The 15,460-nt window shown below is 56.0% G+C and overlaps 1 protein-coding gene and 1 long non-coding RNA gene across 2 annotated transcripts in view; one reads left to right on the top strand and one right to left on the bottom strand.

The window, feature by feature from the left end:
- Positions 1 to 15,460, bottom strand: part of Zmiz1 (zinc finger MIZ-type containing 1) — a 203,144-nt gene that overhangs the window by 7,328 nt on the left and 180,356 nt on the right. The window contains 17 exon segments of the mRNA XM_040747861.1: positions 1,161 to 1,327; positions 2,504 to 2,748; positions 3,144 to 3,212; positions 3,398 to 3,465; positions 4,230 to 4,390; positions 4,833 to 4,938; positions 5,881 to 6,091; positions 7,424 to 7,565; positions 8,111 to 8,285; positions 8,908 to 8,985; positions 9,110 to 9,292; positions 11,613 to 11,816; positions 11,818 to 11,886; positions 12,803 to 13,001; positions 13,895 to 13,911; positions 13,913 to 14,113; positions 15,075 to 15,189. Of these exon segments, the coding sequence (XP_040603795.1) occupies positions 1,161 to 1,327; positions 2,504 to 2,748; positions 3,144 to 3,212; positions 3,398 to 3,465; positions 4,230 to 4,390; positions 4,833 to 4,938; positions 5,881 to 6,091; positions 7,424 to 7,565; positions 8,111 to 8,285; positions 8,908 to 8,985; positions 9,110 to 9,292; positions 11,613 to 11,816; positions 11,818 to 11,886; positions 12,803 to 13,001; positions 13,895 to 13,911; positions 13,913 to 14,113; positions 15,075 to 15,189 (2,410 nt within the window).
- On the top strand, positions 240 to 4,235 carry LOC121140970. Its single transcript, XR_005877939.1, has 4 exons — positions 240 to 686; positions 1,043 to 1,152; positions 1,432 to 1,498; positions 4,072 to 4,235. It is a non-coding gene; the product is annotated as an uncharacterized LOC121140970 (long non-coding RNA).

Here is a 15,460-nt window from a genome sequence, read left to right on the forward strand (position 1 = left end):
GGTCCTCCCTACCATCTTCCGGGATCAGCAGCTGTGAGGGCTTGGGGGTATGCAATGAGTGTGGGTGTCTCCTAGCTGTGGAACGCTGAGGTCCTTGGGGGAGCTTGGGGGGAGGTCAGTGGCTGGAAGTTAAAAACTGTGCAAGACAGATTCAATATGCACTTTTCTTTCTTTCTTTGGTTTTTTTTTTTTTGGACGCTCCTTCCTCTATCTCGAGTTTTGAGATTGCTAGTCTGTACCATGCCCTTCCTGTTGATGGGGAAGGGTTCTACCAACGGAGCCGTATCACCAGCCACAATACCCATTCTCAGTGAGAATCGGGGATGTGTGTGAGCGTGACGCCTTTCTTCCGGGCCATGTGAGAGAGGATGAGAAGGCTCCTGTCAGTCCTCCAACCCCACTACCAGGCACTGTGGGAAACTCTGCACCCTCTGTGGCTGGCATTCCTATCTGTGGTCCCTTTCCTCCAATGAGAGCCATCAGTATGAAGAAGGATGCCTTACAGCAACCACTTTAGCCCTTGGATCTCAGTCTCCCAGACCCCCACTGCTCTCGTTCCGTCCCAGCTCCTTAAGAAGCTGTGCTTTGTGAGCACAAGGGTTAATGTGCATCCTGACCCAGGAGCATCTGGTCCGCTCTGGGCACCTTGCTCCAAGGAGGTGTCCCCAGGCACGTGGAACATGCCAGTAAGTAGGAGACAAGACAAGGAGGGCAAGTCCTCAGGGAGGTCAGATGTCCCAGGACCTCCTTATGGCAGTTGGGGGTTAGATCCCAAATGAAAGACTCAGATCCCTGCAGACTACTCGACTGAGCATGGGAGCTATTGGGGGGGGCAGGAATCAGGAGCCAGAGGAAGACTCTAAGTGGGGCTTGGAGGTGGTACATGTGGACGCAGGGGGCAGCCCGGAGCTTTCTTAATTTCAAGAGAACCCGAAGTCCTCAACAGAACAGCCAAGCTAACAGATAAGGACCAACCACGCCAGCCTCTCCCTTTTCTTCCGAGCCCTCAGATCTTAATTCCTAGTTTTTCTTTTTTGTTGAGGAGGGAGCGAGCCAGGGTACTCAAATCACAAAGACCCCAAGGGGAGGCCCCTCTGCCTCAGTCAGCCCCATACGAGGCTGTGGAACATGGGCAAACGGTACAAGCTGAAGGTACTCACAGTTTCCTGCATGGGGTGACTGAGGGGTTTCTCGAGGGCGGCCATGTTGTTGGGCATGTCCGGTGGGTGGGAGAGCTGCGGGGGACCATGCATGAAGTCGTTCATGGATGTCCCTCCGGGATTCCCATGGGGGAAGTCAAAATTGCCATGGCCCTGGTAGTTGTTTCCTGGGATGGGAAGAAGATGGGGAGAAGGGTGGTCATCCAGAGGGAAGAGAGACACCTCAGCTGACACAGCATAAAAGCGAAGTTCTTGCCGTCCCTCGAAACAGGCATGGCTCCCGAAGCATTTGCTTTAGGCTACACGACGCCTTCATCTCATGGGCTGGGACACCCCAGGTGTGTGCAGAAGCCCCCAACCCCAGGCTGAGTAACGCTGCCCTACCATTACCGAAGGGCAGACAAGGGTCAAGCCAGAGACACCAAAAGAGGTTCGGCGGTCTGAGCTCCTAACAGGAGTCACCGGGCTGTTGTCTCCTGGGGGCCTTACTTCATACCAACTCCAGACCCCCAGGGGCTATTCTGCCTTATCCAGGAACACCAGGATCTAGATGACAATCCAGCCTCTCCAGACACTGTATCCCACACCCCTTGGTGATGGCGAGAGATGGTGTCAGAATGCTAGTCACCTGGGCCACCCTAAAGACCTCAGATCACAGATCTGAGTGACAGGGCCACCATCCTCAGGCAGAGAGGGTGGGCTGTTTTCTAGGAACTGAGTGGAAGGCGGCAGGGGTGTTGTCTGAAGTTTGGAGGTGTTGAGAGTGAGACGGAGAGACGGTGGCCTGGGCAAGCAAAGGCTAGGCCTCCGGGGGCCTAGGCTCTCTGGGAGGGTGGGGAAGGCCGACCAATGAGCTGGCAGAGAGGCTGTGAAATGTTTGGGCTTGGATCATTATTCCTCGAGTCTAGGACTATTTTTTGGAGGGCGTGTACACTCTGCCTCTCTCTTTTATTTTTAAGTTTTTTTATGTGTATGAGTGGAATGTTTCACCTGCATGTATGTATGTATGTATGTATGTATGTATGATGTATGTATGTATGTATGTATGTATGTATGTATGTATGTATGTACGTGTTCCTTGTGTGTGCCTGGTGCAGGCAGAGTTCAGAAGAGAGCATTAGATCCCTTTAAACTGGAGTTATGGTAGGCTGTGAGACACTATGCAGGTTCTGGGAACTGAAGCCAGGCCCTCCGCAAGGGCAACAGTGCTCTTTTTAACCACGGAATCATTTCTCCCGCTCTGCACCTCTACCATCAACACAGATATCCCAACTCCCCGAGGGACCCAGGCTGACCCCTTCTCCCTCCTCTCCCTGTACCCGCCCAGCGTTCACACTGCACACCTTGGCTGCTGTAGTCGTTGGAACTGGTGCCCCCAGGAGGAGGAGGAAGGGGGTAGGGAGATGGGCCAGGGCCCAGAGCAGCGATCATCTCCATGACGTTGGGCATGATCATCTGGCTGGGGCTCATGGTTTTGAACCGCTTTGAGGGGATGCCATCAGGGTCGTCCTTGATGTGGAGGTCCGACTTGATGGGCACTGGCCGCCAGCTGCACGTGGGGTCAATGGTGACCTCTTCAAACTCGGAGCTGGTGGGTAGCAATGGGGGGGGTGGCGGAAGTGAGGCTTAGAGTCCCTAGCTTTGGAGACAAGACCCCCCCCCCCCACGTCTACACTCTTCCTGTGTCAGAGCTGTGCACAGGCGGAGGCCTGGTAAAGGTGTTCGCATCTTGTTTGGTGAAATGAGGATACCGAGGCTTAGAAAAACAGAGGCTGGGGCTCCTGGCCCCAAGACCCACTCCCCCCCCCTAAAAAAAACAAAAGAGGAATTCTTACGTGGGCTAAGTTCTATCCCTTCTTGAACATACTGACCCCCCAAGTCCAGGAATTCCCAAGGCCAGGTAGTACCCAGGACTGTCTGCATTCCCCCATCCCCCCTCCCAAGCCAGGCTGTACCCCCCCCTCTAGTGGGGGCGTCACTTACTGTTGGATGGCGTTCAGGATGCCCCACATATACTGATCCACCTCTAGACCCTCCAGCAGGGCTGTTTTACTGGAAAGGAAGAACAAGGTTTCGTGTTTTTGCTCCCGTGGGCAGGGCACAGCCCACCCATCTCCACCGTCCTGCCACTCCTGGTCCAGGTGCTATAAGCAGATGCAACCCAAGACCCACGCCTGTAGGGGCCCCGAAGGGTAGGTAGAGCAGCTTAGAGCTCCTAGAAGGTGGGTATCGCTTACTTGCACACAGGACACCTCCAGGTCCCTCGCTCACAATTCAGCTGGAGGTATGACTCCAGGTCAAAGCACTGTGGAAGCAGGAGTCAGAAGTTAGGTACGATCAAGGACCATCGGGGAGATGCCTCGCCTTGGCTCTGGACCCGTAGGAAGACCAGTTCCCGGGAAGAACCCTTCTGTTGTTCACCCCACAGTATGAACACGCATGCTGTGTCTACCGCTTCTATACAGCAGCCCTCCCTGTCCTTGAAGCCCCCGTGGAGCCTGCACCCTATCCAATTCTGGCTGCCTCCGTCTCTTACTGAGGCCAGGAACGGTATGGCCTCTGGCAGTCCTTTTAGTGCAGCCTGGGGACCCAGGGTGAATCTGATTGACTGGGTCAGATAAAGCAATCACATCACTTGTCAACAGCTACACACTCAGAGGGGGGCAGTCCTGTCTGCACTCAGCTCCAGGATGAACTGTAGAAAACGGTGCACCAGGGCCCTGGGATCTTTGCAGCCCTGGTTCTGGGACATACGCCCTGGGCAGCCCCCTGCACAATGGGTCTTTGCTGGCCTGAGATTGCCCCCTTCCTGAAAACCTGCTCATGGCAGGCCCCTAGCTAGTCTGGGGGTGTCTAGCCAGGGCCTTTCATATCTGATTGGCTAACTGTATTTCTGCACCACCACCACCAGGACCCCAGAGATGGACCCGAAGGAAAAGGATGATTGAGAGAGCAAGTGATATCGGCTGCCAAATGGCCACGATGTCCCTATTGACCCCATAGCCTGCCCCCTTGTCGCCTTGCCAACCCGTGCAGCCTGTCTCAGAGGACCTCCCGGGGACTGCTCACCTGAACATGTTTGCAGTCGTGGCCCCGGGCAGGCAGCTGTATGCGCCGGAATGTGATGGGGCACTTCAGAGACACCTTGATGGCTGTCTGCTCCACACCATCCTCCCCGTTGAGAGTTGTGTTGCCCGAGGAGGCGGCCACACTGCTGAAATTCCGCTTGACTGTGGGGGTAGGGAGGCGCAGGGTGAGGGCCGGGTGTTCTGCTGAGGGTTGGGTCTAAGCAAGCTCCTGAACATGCCCTGGATTCCCCACCCCTGCATTCCACATGGGGATGCATGTTGAGGGGAGAAAGGATGGAGGAGACTCCCTTTTCTGAAGATCAGGCCCCCTACCCTCACTAGGAACAGGGGCTATCTTGCAAGGCTTGCGGAAACCCAGCCTGGTGCTCCTCTGATTTAACTGGGTCAGCAAAAGCCCCCTCAGGCACTTTCACACTTAGTTCTGCAAGTGTGTCCAAGAAGGAGGGCTCGAGGGGGGAACAGAGCCATAGGGAAGAGAGGGGCAGTACATCCCACAAGAGGTGCTCCGGGGGGCTTGGCATCCTGGGCATTACCACCTCTTGGGCCCAGCCCCTCCCCGCCCGTCCCCGCCTGCCCCACTCACTCTTGGTGATACAGTGCTCAGCGGGCAGCAGGCGCTTCTTGAGGAGGCCCTGCAGCACGGAGCGCACAGAGGGCCGGTGCACCAGCTGCAGCACGAAGAGGTGGGACTGCAGAGAGAGAGGAGAGAGAGAGCAGGAGACTCAGTGTGGCCCACAGTTCCCATCCTTGCCTTTAACTGCAGCGTACGTGACCCAGGCTGCCCCATGCCCAAGGGCCTGCAGGACTTCAGTGGTGCCTCTCTAGGAAGAGACCTGAGACACAGAGGCTTGGAAATCAGAATGAGGCTAAGGATGGAGAGGCTGGGCCTCTGCAATGACTTGTCTTTATGATCCAGGCTAACGTGGTGGGTTTTCCACTGGGTAGCCTCCTGGCTGAGGTTACAGCATGCGTGGCATCAGGCCTCGACTCGAGCATATTCCTGTTATCCTGACCTAACTTCCCATCCTGCTTGTCGAGTAGGCCCATCCCTGTCATCTCCCCTCTAGGAAGCCTTCTAGGACTGTGCACCCCGACTCTTTCACGCTACAGCTGTGCAGTCTCACGAAGCATCCCCATCCCAGAATCCCAGGGAAGTCCCGTGTCCCAGCTGCTGATTTCTAGGGACAGGAGGAGAGTTCTGAGGCATGGGCGTTGCAGGGATGTGCACATGTGCCTGTGTCTGTGTCCACGCGTGTGCACACGTGGGAGTAGACGGGTGTGTGTCCTCCCCACGGCCCCCAAAATACAACAGGAATTGGTTTAACGCCGCACTAAGCAGAGGTGGTGGGTCTGGGGGAAAGGTGGTGGGAATAGGAAAATTTCACTCTAAACGAGACCAGAAATCGAACCCAGCTTTGGGCCCGGCCATTGGAAACAAGGGTGCTCGTGCCTGGGGGTGGCACCAAGGGATAAAGGGGAGATGTGTGGAATCCCCAGGGGAGGCAGAAAGGGGAAGCGACCGAGTCTGACAGAAACGGCCAGGGCGCAGCAGCACAGATCGCTTTGGGGATGCCTTGGGACCCAACGGAGGCCGAGATGCGCTCCCAGTCCTGGCTGCCCACTGTACTCACACAGCAGCAGGCGGTGACGGTGATCTGGATGGTGTTTCGGCCCGGCTGGCACACATGCTTGAGGTGCAGGGGCTTGTGGGAGGTCTTGTTGTCCCCTCGCTCGATGGTGAGCGGCGTGGCGTTGACGCTGACCTGCACCGAGGCCGGCCAGTTGGTGTTCATCTGCCGGTCCTCGTGGTGGTAGCACTTGAACTGCAGCTCCAGGTCTGACCTGGGGAGGCGGCAGGGTGGGCACCGTCATCCTGAGGGCACGGGGACCCTACCCCTCGGCCGCAGCCCTTCCCCTGCCCAGAGCCGTGGCTCTCAACCTTTCTAATGCTGCTAACCCTGTTCTTCAGGTACTCACGTTGTGGTGACCCCCCCACCATAAAATTATTTCATTGCTGCTTTGTAACTGTAATTTTGCTACTATTATGGATTGTAATGTAGATATCTGATAGGCAGGATATCTGATAATATAGCCCCAAAGGGGTCAGGACCTACAGGTTGAGAACCACTGTCCTAGAGATTTTACCTTCCTACTAATCCAAATGCATCAGAGAATCCCAAGCCCTTTCATTTCCATATCGTACATTACTACAGCCACACCCATAGCCCTGGCTACCCTATCCGCCTAAGAGTGACGCTTCTTCCCTCAGACAGACTCAGAAGGACTGAGGACATCTCCAGGTGGTGTCAGGATCAGTGTCTCTGACCCGTGTTTGTCTGTGTGCTCCGAAGCCTCGGGACTTCCTGTCTTAGTATCTCACTATATGTCCTGAATGCCTACCCAGTTTTGCCTGTGACAGTTCACTGGCTGCCCAAAGCTATGCGATTACAAACACGCTGGGAGCAGAGGCCCACTTCCTGCCCCGAGGATGCTCACTAAACGGCTGGGGTGGTAGGGATGGGGCTCTATGCCAGGCCTTGGGTGAATCTGGCTTGATAACCAAAGATCCAGGAGGAGTTTTTAGAATCTAGAAGCTGCCAGTTCAAATCATAGCTTTACTTCTCGCTTTGAGAACTTTCATTCTTTAAAAGACTCCTCTACCCTCGGTTTCCCCTTCAATCAAAAGGAAAAGCATTGCCTACTTTGAGGTCTCGGAGGTCGAGCACAGAGTCTGGCCCATGCGCTTGACCACAACCCTAAGGGAGGGCAGTACCAGACAGTGGCCGGTGGTCTTGCAATCTACAGAGAGTGGGCAGCTCTGCTTGCTGTTCCCAACAACCTCTTCTCTTCACACTGGCCGCTCCGGCAACAGGAGCCACATGGGTTCAGGTTGACATTTTTTTTTTCCCCTTTGCTAACTCATCCCCTTGATGAGATACCCATTTCCTAGTCTTTAGGGCTCTGCTAGCCTCCCCATCCTCCGGAAAGTCCTGCCAGCACGTAGGACTCGGGTAACAGCTGTTCCTAGCCGTTGACGCTTGGTCCCTCTCCTTGTGACACCCCCGGGGAGCTTTGCACACGGCACGGCCCTATCAGGGGTGCTGAAGGGGTTGACAGTGACGGGAAGCTGCTGCCAGCGCCTGTGCAAGGCAGTCACCACGCAGGTCACCTCACCTCCACATGAGCGTCTGGTGAACCGTGGGCCGCAGGTGGAACACATGGTTGCTGACGGCCAGGTTGTGCTCCAGGCGGAAGGGCTCCAGAACCACGCCATCCCGCACGGGGAAAGTGAGCCGCAGCTCATCGTTGTGGTTGGCTGGGCAAAGACAAGGACCGTATTGAGTCGCAAGCACCCCAGCTTTATAGGTGCGGGGGGCCGGAGTGGGACTCACTACCCCATGTGACATCACCTCGGGAAGCATGCTCAAAGAGCCCAAATGTGGGCCAAGCGCATGACTGAGTCTGTGGCTTCCTCCAGCTGAGCTGGCTCACCCCACTATGCAGTCCCATTTCTCCCACTGGTCTCTCTGTCCCTGAAGACCCAGGCTCTTCCTGCTGGCCAGGGGAGAGGATGGCTATGGAGAGTCCAGCCCCCACACCAAATGTTCCAGGGAGGGGGGCCCATGCTTGTCCTTCGTCACCCAGTAGAGCGGTGGACTCTAGGTCCCCGAGTATGTCTCAGCGGACAACCAGGAAGTGCACCCTCCACCCGTGGACCCCTAAAAACACGCAGAGGTGCTGTCAGTCATCCTGCCGTAACTCTTACCCCAGGGAGCCCAGCTTCTGAGCCCCCTGATCCTGCTCACTGGGGGCTTCCAGACAGAACCAACTAAGGAGGAATGGAGAGTACGGGGTCCTCACCTGGGGGTGGTGGCAGAGCGCTCATATTTGGCTTGATGTCAGGTGGGAAGGGCGGCTTGACATCTTGGCTGGGGGACAGGTAGGGAGGTATGCTGCTCCCGGGAGTCATGGGGGGTGTGGGGTTCCCTGGAACAGGTGAGTGGGGGTAATTTGCCACAGGAACCGGCCTGGGAGGCTGGAAAAAGATATCAGAAATAGATTACGGACTCACAGAAAGGTAATGGATGGGTCAAGGTGGTGGACATGCACTCCACTATCTGCACCAAAGTCCTCACCCCAAGGGAGGCGAGTCACCAGAGACCACGCTCACCTGCAGGATCCCGCCCCCTTTGGAGGACAGCAAGAACTGGGAAGGACCCCATCCCTTAGCAAAGCCTGCTTTGTTAGGCTCCTCAGGTCAGGTTCCCATAGCCAGGTGTCAAAGGGGACACACAGGCTCAGTGTGCTAGTGACATGTCTAACCTACATCAGGAGGAAAGGGCAGGTGGCCACCCCACATGGTGACTCTAGTCCCTAGTCCCTGGCCCTGCTTGGGGCGGGGAGAGGGGGGAGGGTCCCGTCTCCAGGATCCTTTCTCTGTCTGGTTTTCTGTAGGGCCCATGCTTGTCCTTCTTCACCCAGTAGAGCGGTGGACTCTAGGTCCCCGAGTATGTCTCAGCGGACAACCAGGAAGTGCACCCTCCACCCGTGGACCCCTAAAAACACGCAGAGGTGCTGGGGCAGGAAGGTAAGGAGCGTGGGAGCCTGCTGACACCCGCTAAGCGAGGGTCAGCTGGACTTTCTGGAATAATGCTCACCCTGTTGACGCTCCCTTGGCTATAACTGCTGTAGCTGCTTCCAGAGAAGGTGTTGTTCTGCCCATTAAACTGTTCTGGCTGTTGAAACAAAACAGAAATGAGTGGAGGGCAGGACAGTCCCATGGCCTGACCCCCTTTAGAGACATGACTGTGCTAGGGAGGAGGGTTCTACGTAGGGTCTTCTTGAGGGTCCAGTACTCACCTTGTAATACTGCCCCATGTTGACCGTGGGGGGTGGGTACTGCCCAGTGCTGGGTTGGCTTGGCATCCTTTGTCCGGGGTAGTTGGGAGATGTGAGCGGCCTTGGGGGGTTGGGAGTGGGGTACTGGCCTGGCTGGGTGGGGAACTGGCTGTTTGGTCCATATTGCTGGTTTCCATAGTTGGGCTGTAAGATGGGAAAAGGACAGAGGGAGGTCAGGGGTGACGTGCCATCAAGCAGACTACGTACTCAAACGCCAGGGCTGGGTTCAGCTTTTTTTTTCTTATTTTAAAACATGTGTTTCCCACATACATGTATGGGCACCATGTCAGAAGGTATTGGAAGCCTCTGCTTGCTCTGACATCCCGGGACAGGACACTCTGCCCACCCAGATCATAGGCCACCTCTCTCCATGAAACTATTGCTCTGGAAGCCTGTACACTCAAAATCCCACGGATGCCCAGGGCGTCTCGGCACTCTTTTGTTTCTCTCAATGCTTGTCTCCCCTCTAGGGCTGTGTTCCCCGTCATGTGTGCACCCCAGTGTGTCAGGCAGATGCAGGTTACAGAATTTGCTTCCAAGAAGCGACAACCCCTGCAGTAGCACCGCCCCTGTGTTCCACATTGAGCAAAAAAAAAAAAAAAAAACATCCACCGAATGTTTCCATTCTTAGCAGTGTCAACCCTCTCTCTATACAGCTGTGGGAGAACTAGTCAATGAGGGAGAGCAAGGCACCTCCTAGAGAGGTGATTCACAAAGGAGACAGCCACTTCCTGCCACCTTTCCCTATCTGGGGCCAGTGGATGATCCAGGGCTACCTGTAACGTCGGTACCCAGGACATGGAACCCTGAATTCAATGGTTCCTTTCCTGCCTACTCAAGACTATTCTCTGCCTAAGGGTGCCTCATCTTCTAGGCTCAAATCTAGCTGGCGGCAGCGCTCCAGTGCCTGGAAGTACACATCAGAGTGGGCAGTACTTGGGAACTCTCCAAGACTCTCACTACGGGGGCACATCAGCTGCTCTGGGTCACCAGCACGGCTCATCAGGCTACAGCAGCACAACAGGGGGCCAGATAACATGACTCCAGCCTGCACTAAGGCTACACTACTTCTTAACATAGGATGAGCATGTTGCCAAGAGGTAGAAGCCAGAGCTCCCAGACAGGGACCACCCAGCATTATAACCGGGACCAGCTGGGGAGCAACGGTGCTTTGTGGAGAGCTCGACTTCTATGGTGTGTGTTTGTGTGTGTTTGTGCTCTCAATAAGCAGTTCTGAGGCCTCATCTCAGGGCAGCAGCCCAAAGCTCAGAAAATATGCATGCCCAGTGTAGCCGATGGCGTATCAGGAAGTTGAGGGCAGAGGGTGCTGAGAAAAACCACTGTACTCTGGAGCCATTGGTTTAAGGCCCCCACCCAAGCAAGGGCAGCCAGGGCTGGGAGTGGGGTGGGGTCGTCCCATGGGCCTTTGGATTTCTCTCCCTGAACTAGTAGTTCCCACTAGGCCGAGGCTTAGGGCTTGAGTCAGCCTCCTGGGTGTATGGGAAGCACCCAGTCCCCCTATTCTTCTTGAGCCTCCGGATTGGGACACCTATACCAGTTATCACACCATGCCCTCTCTTGTGAGAGTGGCTGCTGTAGGGACCTGTGTGTGTGTGTGTGTGTTGGCGGGGGGGGGGACGGGACAGGGTGGGGGACAGACACACAGAGAACTTATGCTCTTTGGGACAGAAATCTGCTTCAGTTCAAGGGGAAGGCGGCAGTCTGGACCAGCTGGAAGGATCTGAGCTGAGAAGGGATGGGGGAGCTGGGGTGCCATGCTCAGGAAGGGGCATCACAGGGTGTGCCGATGACAAGCTTCATTGCGGGTGGGGCATCTGCGGGGCCAGGATCCTGGTCTCTGTGCCGCCCAGTTGTTCTCTGAGTGTCACTGAGGCCTGGTGACAACCTTTCTCCCCCACCCCCTTCCCTGACCTGACAGGGAGATTGGGACAGTCTGCTGGGGATGGGTTCCACTGGCACCTCCGCTGGGTGACCTCAGAGTAGGCACTACTCCCAGCAGAGCAACTCTGATGGAAGTGAGCCCCCAGGGATGTCCTGCCTGCCCAGGGATGTCTGGCGGCAGCCCTTGCGCTCTGCATGGAGGTCCTCACCCAGAGTCATCCAGTTTGTACCTGGGCCTAGGCAGGAGTGAACAGCCGTCATGGTTCCTGCTCCGCTGACACTTGCCTGCTCTAGGCATGGCGTTTTACAATGTCACAGTGGATAGTCAATGGTAAAAAAAAACCAAACAAAAACCTGAGACTTGGGTGTTGTTACTCGCTGTGTGTGTGTGTGTGTGTGGGGGGGTCCTTCCACAATAGTAATGACATTAGTCATGAGCTGAGGTCCCCACTTTTAGTTCAAGTTCTCCGGTGGCCAAACTGAGCCCTTTCCGGGGCTCTGCCCATGGTCCCTGTGTCAGTGCCCCCTTCATGTCCCATCCCTCATCTGTTGTCACACTTACCTCCCCTGGATACGGCCTCTTTATGCTCTGAATAGGAAGGGACTGGGGCCGGGGGCCTGGGTAGGTCTGCTGGGGCATCCTTTGCCCGTGTGTGCCAAAGGGGCTGATGCCAGGCGGTCGGGGCTGGTTCATGCCCATGGGAGGGCCGCTCATCCCCGAGGGTGTCATGCCAGCTGCCATGCTGGCAGGGTTCATGCTGCCCCCCCATGGAGGCAGGCCCCCGAGGCCCGGGTTGGTTCATGAATTGGCTGTTATACGCCTGGGTGGGACCCATCTGGAAAGAGGAACACACCTTCAACGGGAGAAGAAGAAAAAAAAGAATAAAATACCACATGCATTGAAAGTGCAGGGAGGGAAGGTTGGGGGGGGGGCAGGCTAGGGGAGAAGGGACACTTTCCCAAGTGGCTGCAGCTCTAGGACCCAGTCCTCCGGGGCTCACTGCTGCCCTCTGCAGGTCTCTTGGGAAAATGCAGCTGGAGGTTTGGGTAGGGCAAGGAGCAGCCACTCCAATGCACAGGCAGCATTCCCAGGGAGGCAGGCAGGGGACAGGGAAGAGGGCAGGGGTGGGAGGGCCACGGGGAGGGCACAGGAAGAGGAGGCGGATGAGGATGGAGGCTGAAGCCCTTTCCTGAAAGGCCCTGACCTTGCCCTTGGCCAGTGGCCAATGGAGACACACACCCTCCATACACTGAGTGTGACTAACCCAGCCAACTTCTTCCTGCCCACCCTGTACCACACTTCTGCCCTTCACAGTTGTGGGCTCCCCCTTCTTACACCCCACCTCATCCTTCTGAAGGTCAGAGGATCTATGAGGAGGCCTGGGCAAAACCCACAAAGTAGGTTAATAGGACAGTAGTGGCCTCAGAGGTGATTGGGGACAGGCTAGTAGCAAAGTGATTTTAGGCACAGAGCCCACTGTTGGGTAACCAGGAACTCAGAGAGCAACAGGATACCTCTCTCCCCCATAGGCACACACGAGCTACCATCCCACACAGAACATAGCACACCAAAAACAAAACAAAACAAACAAACAAAACAACAACAACAAAAACCCCTGCCACACCCAACCATGACGCCACACCCACACCCTCACATCCATCCTTTCAGGAGCTTCCAAGTTGACGCACTTGGCCCACACTCAAGATTTCCCCAGTCTGGGTGAGGCCAGACCAGGAGGCAGGAACCCTTACCGGTCCATACTGGTTTATTTCCTTGTTCTGTGTCTCTTGCAAGGCTGCCACTGTAGCCGTGGCCGTGGCGGTGGCTGTGGCGGCGGCGGCTGCTACCGCAGCTGCTGCAGCAGCAGCAGCTGGCTGGGTGAAATCAGCAGGAGGCCGGGTGTGTGGAGGGATGCCCATGCCTGCAGGGGCACTGGGACCCCCAGGGTAACTGTGGAGGAGAGGAGAAGCAGGGAGGGGTCAGAGAGTACTCAGATGTAAAGCTCGAAGCTGGGAGGACGGCCACAGGGTTGCACCCATGCACTCTGCGCACCCAGCTTGTGGGTGTGATGCCCCACAGGGGATCTGGAACTCCTGAAACACCCATGCACTCCGGAGCACCCAGCTTGCGGGTGTGATGCCCCGAAGGGGGGTCTGGGACTCCCAAAGCTGGCAGCCATTCCTGCCGCCGTTGGCGATAACTAGGTCAACTTGTTCCTTGGGATTTTTTTTTCACTGTGAAGTGAGGTTTCCATAGCCTCTCTCCTTTCCCTGGGCTGCCAGGGAACTGACCCAGAGAAATTGTATGGTGCTGTGTGGCAGAGCTGTGGGAATGGGTTCAGGAGTGCGGCGCTTGTTTTGGACCACAAGGCCAGAAGCCCAGTAACTCTGTCCCTAGAGCTAGGTGGGCTGAGGTCAAGGTGGCTTAGATGGTGACGGCGGCTTGCCCGCTTCCTGCTCTTTCCTTGATGCAGTCTGAAGGTTGGGGACTCTAGTCCCCATTTCTGTCTTTCCTCTACAGGTAGGAGGGGCAAAAAGATTAAGCAGTTTGGACAAGTGGAGTCCACTGTCACTACTCCTCAGTTCTGACAATTCACCCCCACTGACTTGCAATTCATAAAGACACAAGGCTAAGAAGGAAGGGTAAGTGTAGCCTTTCTTACGGCCCCCACACCCCCCCTGCCCCAGGACTGATGCCAGCCTGATAAGACACACGTCAACGCTGTCCTCATATCCCAGACCAGGCAACGTGGAGCTGGGATTCAAGTCAGAGTCCTTTCTGGGTGTATGCAGGAAGGCGCGTCTAACACACCACTGCAGAAGGACAGGAGACTGGTCACTCACCTGGCTCCGAAGCCCCCCGCTACCAGGGTAGCCAGGCCGGCCATACATGTTGGGCTGGATATAGGGCTGTGCAGGGCCAGCTTTGGTGGAGAATTGTTGCTGCTGCCCCGCAAACTGCGGGGAGTTGAGGCCGGGATTGCTGGTGCTCATGCCTGATGCCATGGGGTTGCCACCTGGATTCATAGGGTTGTTGGCATTGGCCATAGGGTTCCCGAGGACCTGCAAGCAGAGAGGGAGGCAGAGAGAGTGAGTGGTTCTCACTGAGGTTCAGTACCTCAGGTAGCATGGAGGAAGAGTAATGAGAAGACAAAGGATACAAAGAGAAACATCACGAGGGTACAACAGAGAGGAGAATGGGGGGGTAGGGGGGGGTGGCTTGAGCGGCCCCCAGAACCAAAAGGGATCAAAAGGAGTGGGCTGAGAACTTCAGCCAGGGTGGAGCGAGGCAAAGGCTCACAAAGCCAGCTCAAACGGTCCCCCAGGCTCCAGAGAGGCCCATGAGGCAGTTGAGTAGCAGCTGGCAAGGACTAGCCTACTCAGCCCCAACTCTGCAATAGGACCTGGGTGCCTAGAGGTTGTCTGTGGAGGGAGATCCCAGGAAAGCACGATAGCTCCCTCCAGGGTGGCCCAGCCCAAGCTCAGCAGTGGGAGACCCTCTGTTAGGACAGGGGTGAGGAGGAGAGAGAAAAAGAGGAAGAAACGAGAATGAAAATAGGCTTGATTAGGAAGGCAACCGGGGCTTAAGGTTAAGGTTAAGGTACACTTTACTGGAAGGTAACAATCTTGGTGAAAACCTAATCCAGGCCATTCAGGGTCAAGGGTTTTCAGTTTAGGAGCCTGAGGTCAGTCACACACAGGAAGTCTGCTTACACAACCAGAGTAAACACGGTCTCAGAAGAGAACTTGTGGCCTGTCAGATGAAAACCTCCCTTTTGTCTCCCAGAAGGTCCTACACAATGGGGGTGGGTCCTCAGGGACCCGGCTGTGGCTCTCCTGAGGTCAAAGTGTACCCCTTCCTGGAGTGATGTGGTCTACAGCTGAATATGTCCTAAAACTGGATTCACACAGTGAGGAGGGCTGTCATGGCGTGGTTCCCCCACCGGCCCCCGTGGTGGGGAGGGAGATAAGGGACACTTGTGCCTAGGAGGAGCCATGGGCAGGGTGTGGGACGGGTTCTTACCTGACTCTGGGATGTGTTGGTCACTCCCCACACTGTGGTGACCACAGAGAGGGAGCCGGGAGGCTGATTGGTGTTCTGCTGCCAAGGGACAGAGTCATAAGGAAATGACCCATCACTGCGGAGAGAGAAAAGGCCTTTAGAGCTGGGGCACGGCTCAGGTGACAGTGTCTTCACCTCACCGTCCTGGCTGACCCTTGTCCCGGTGAGCCCTGGAACTCAGGCTTACGACAGCACTTTTGATGAACAAAAGACGCACCTTCCGTGGGAATGGACCAGGTAGCAGTGACCCATTCCCGTAACTGGGCCCACAGTGAAGAAATCATAGCGAGCGCGCTAAGCTCTCTCTTCAAGCATGCTGACTGTCCATGACCCTCCGGAAACAGTCA

This window comes from Mesocricetus auratus, unplaced genomic scaffold, assembly GCF_017639785.1.
Source record: "Mesocricetus auratus isolate SY011 unplaced genomic scaffold, BCM_Maur_2.0 Super-Scaffold_100006, whole genome shotgun sequence".
NCBI lineage: Eukaryota > Metazoa > Chordata > Mammalia > Rodentia > Cricetidae > Mesocricetus > Mesocricetus auratus.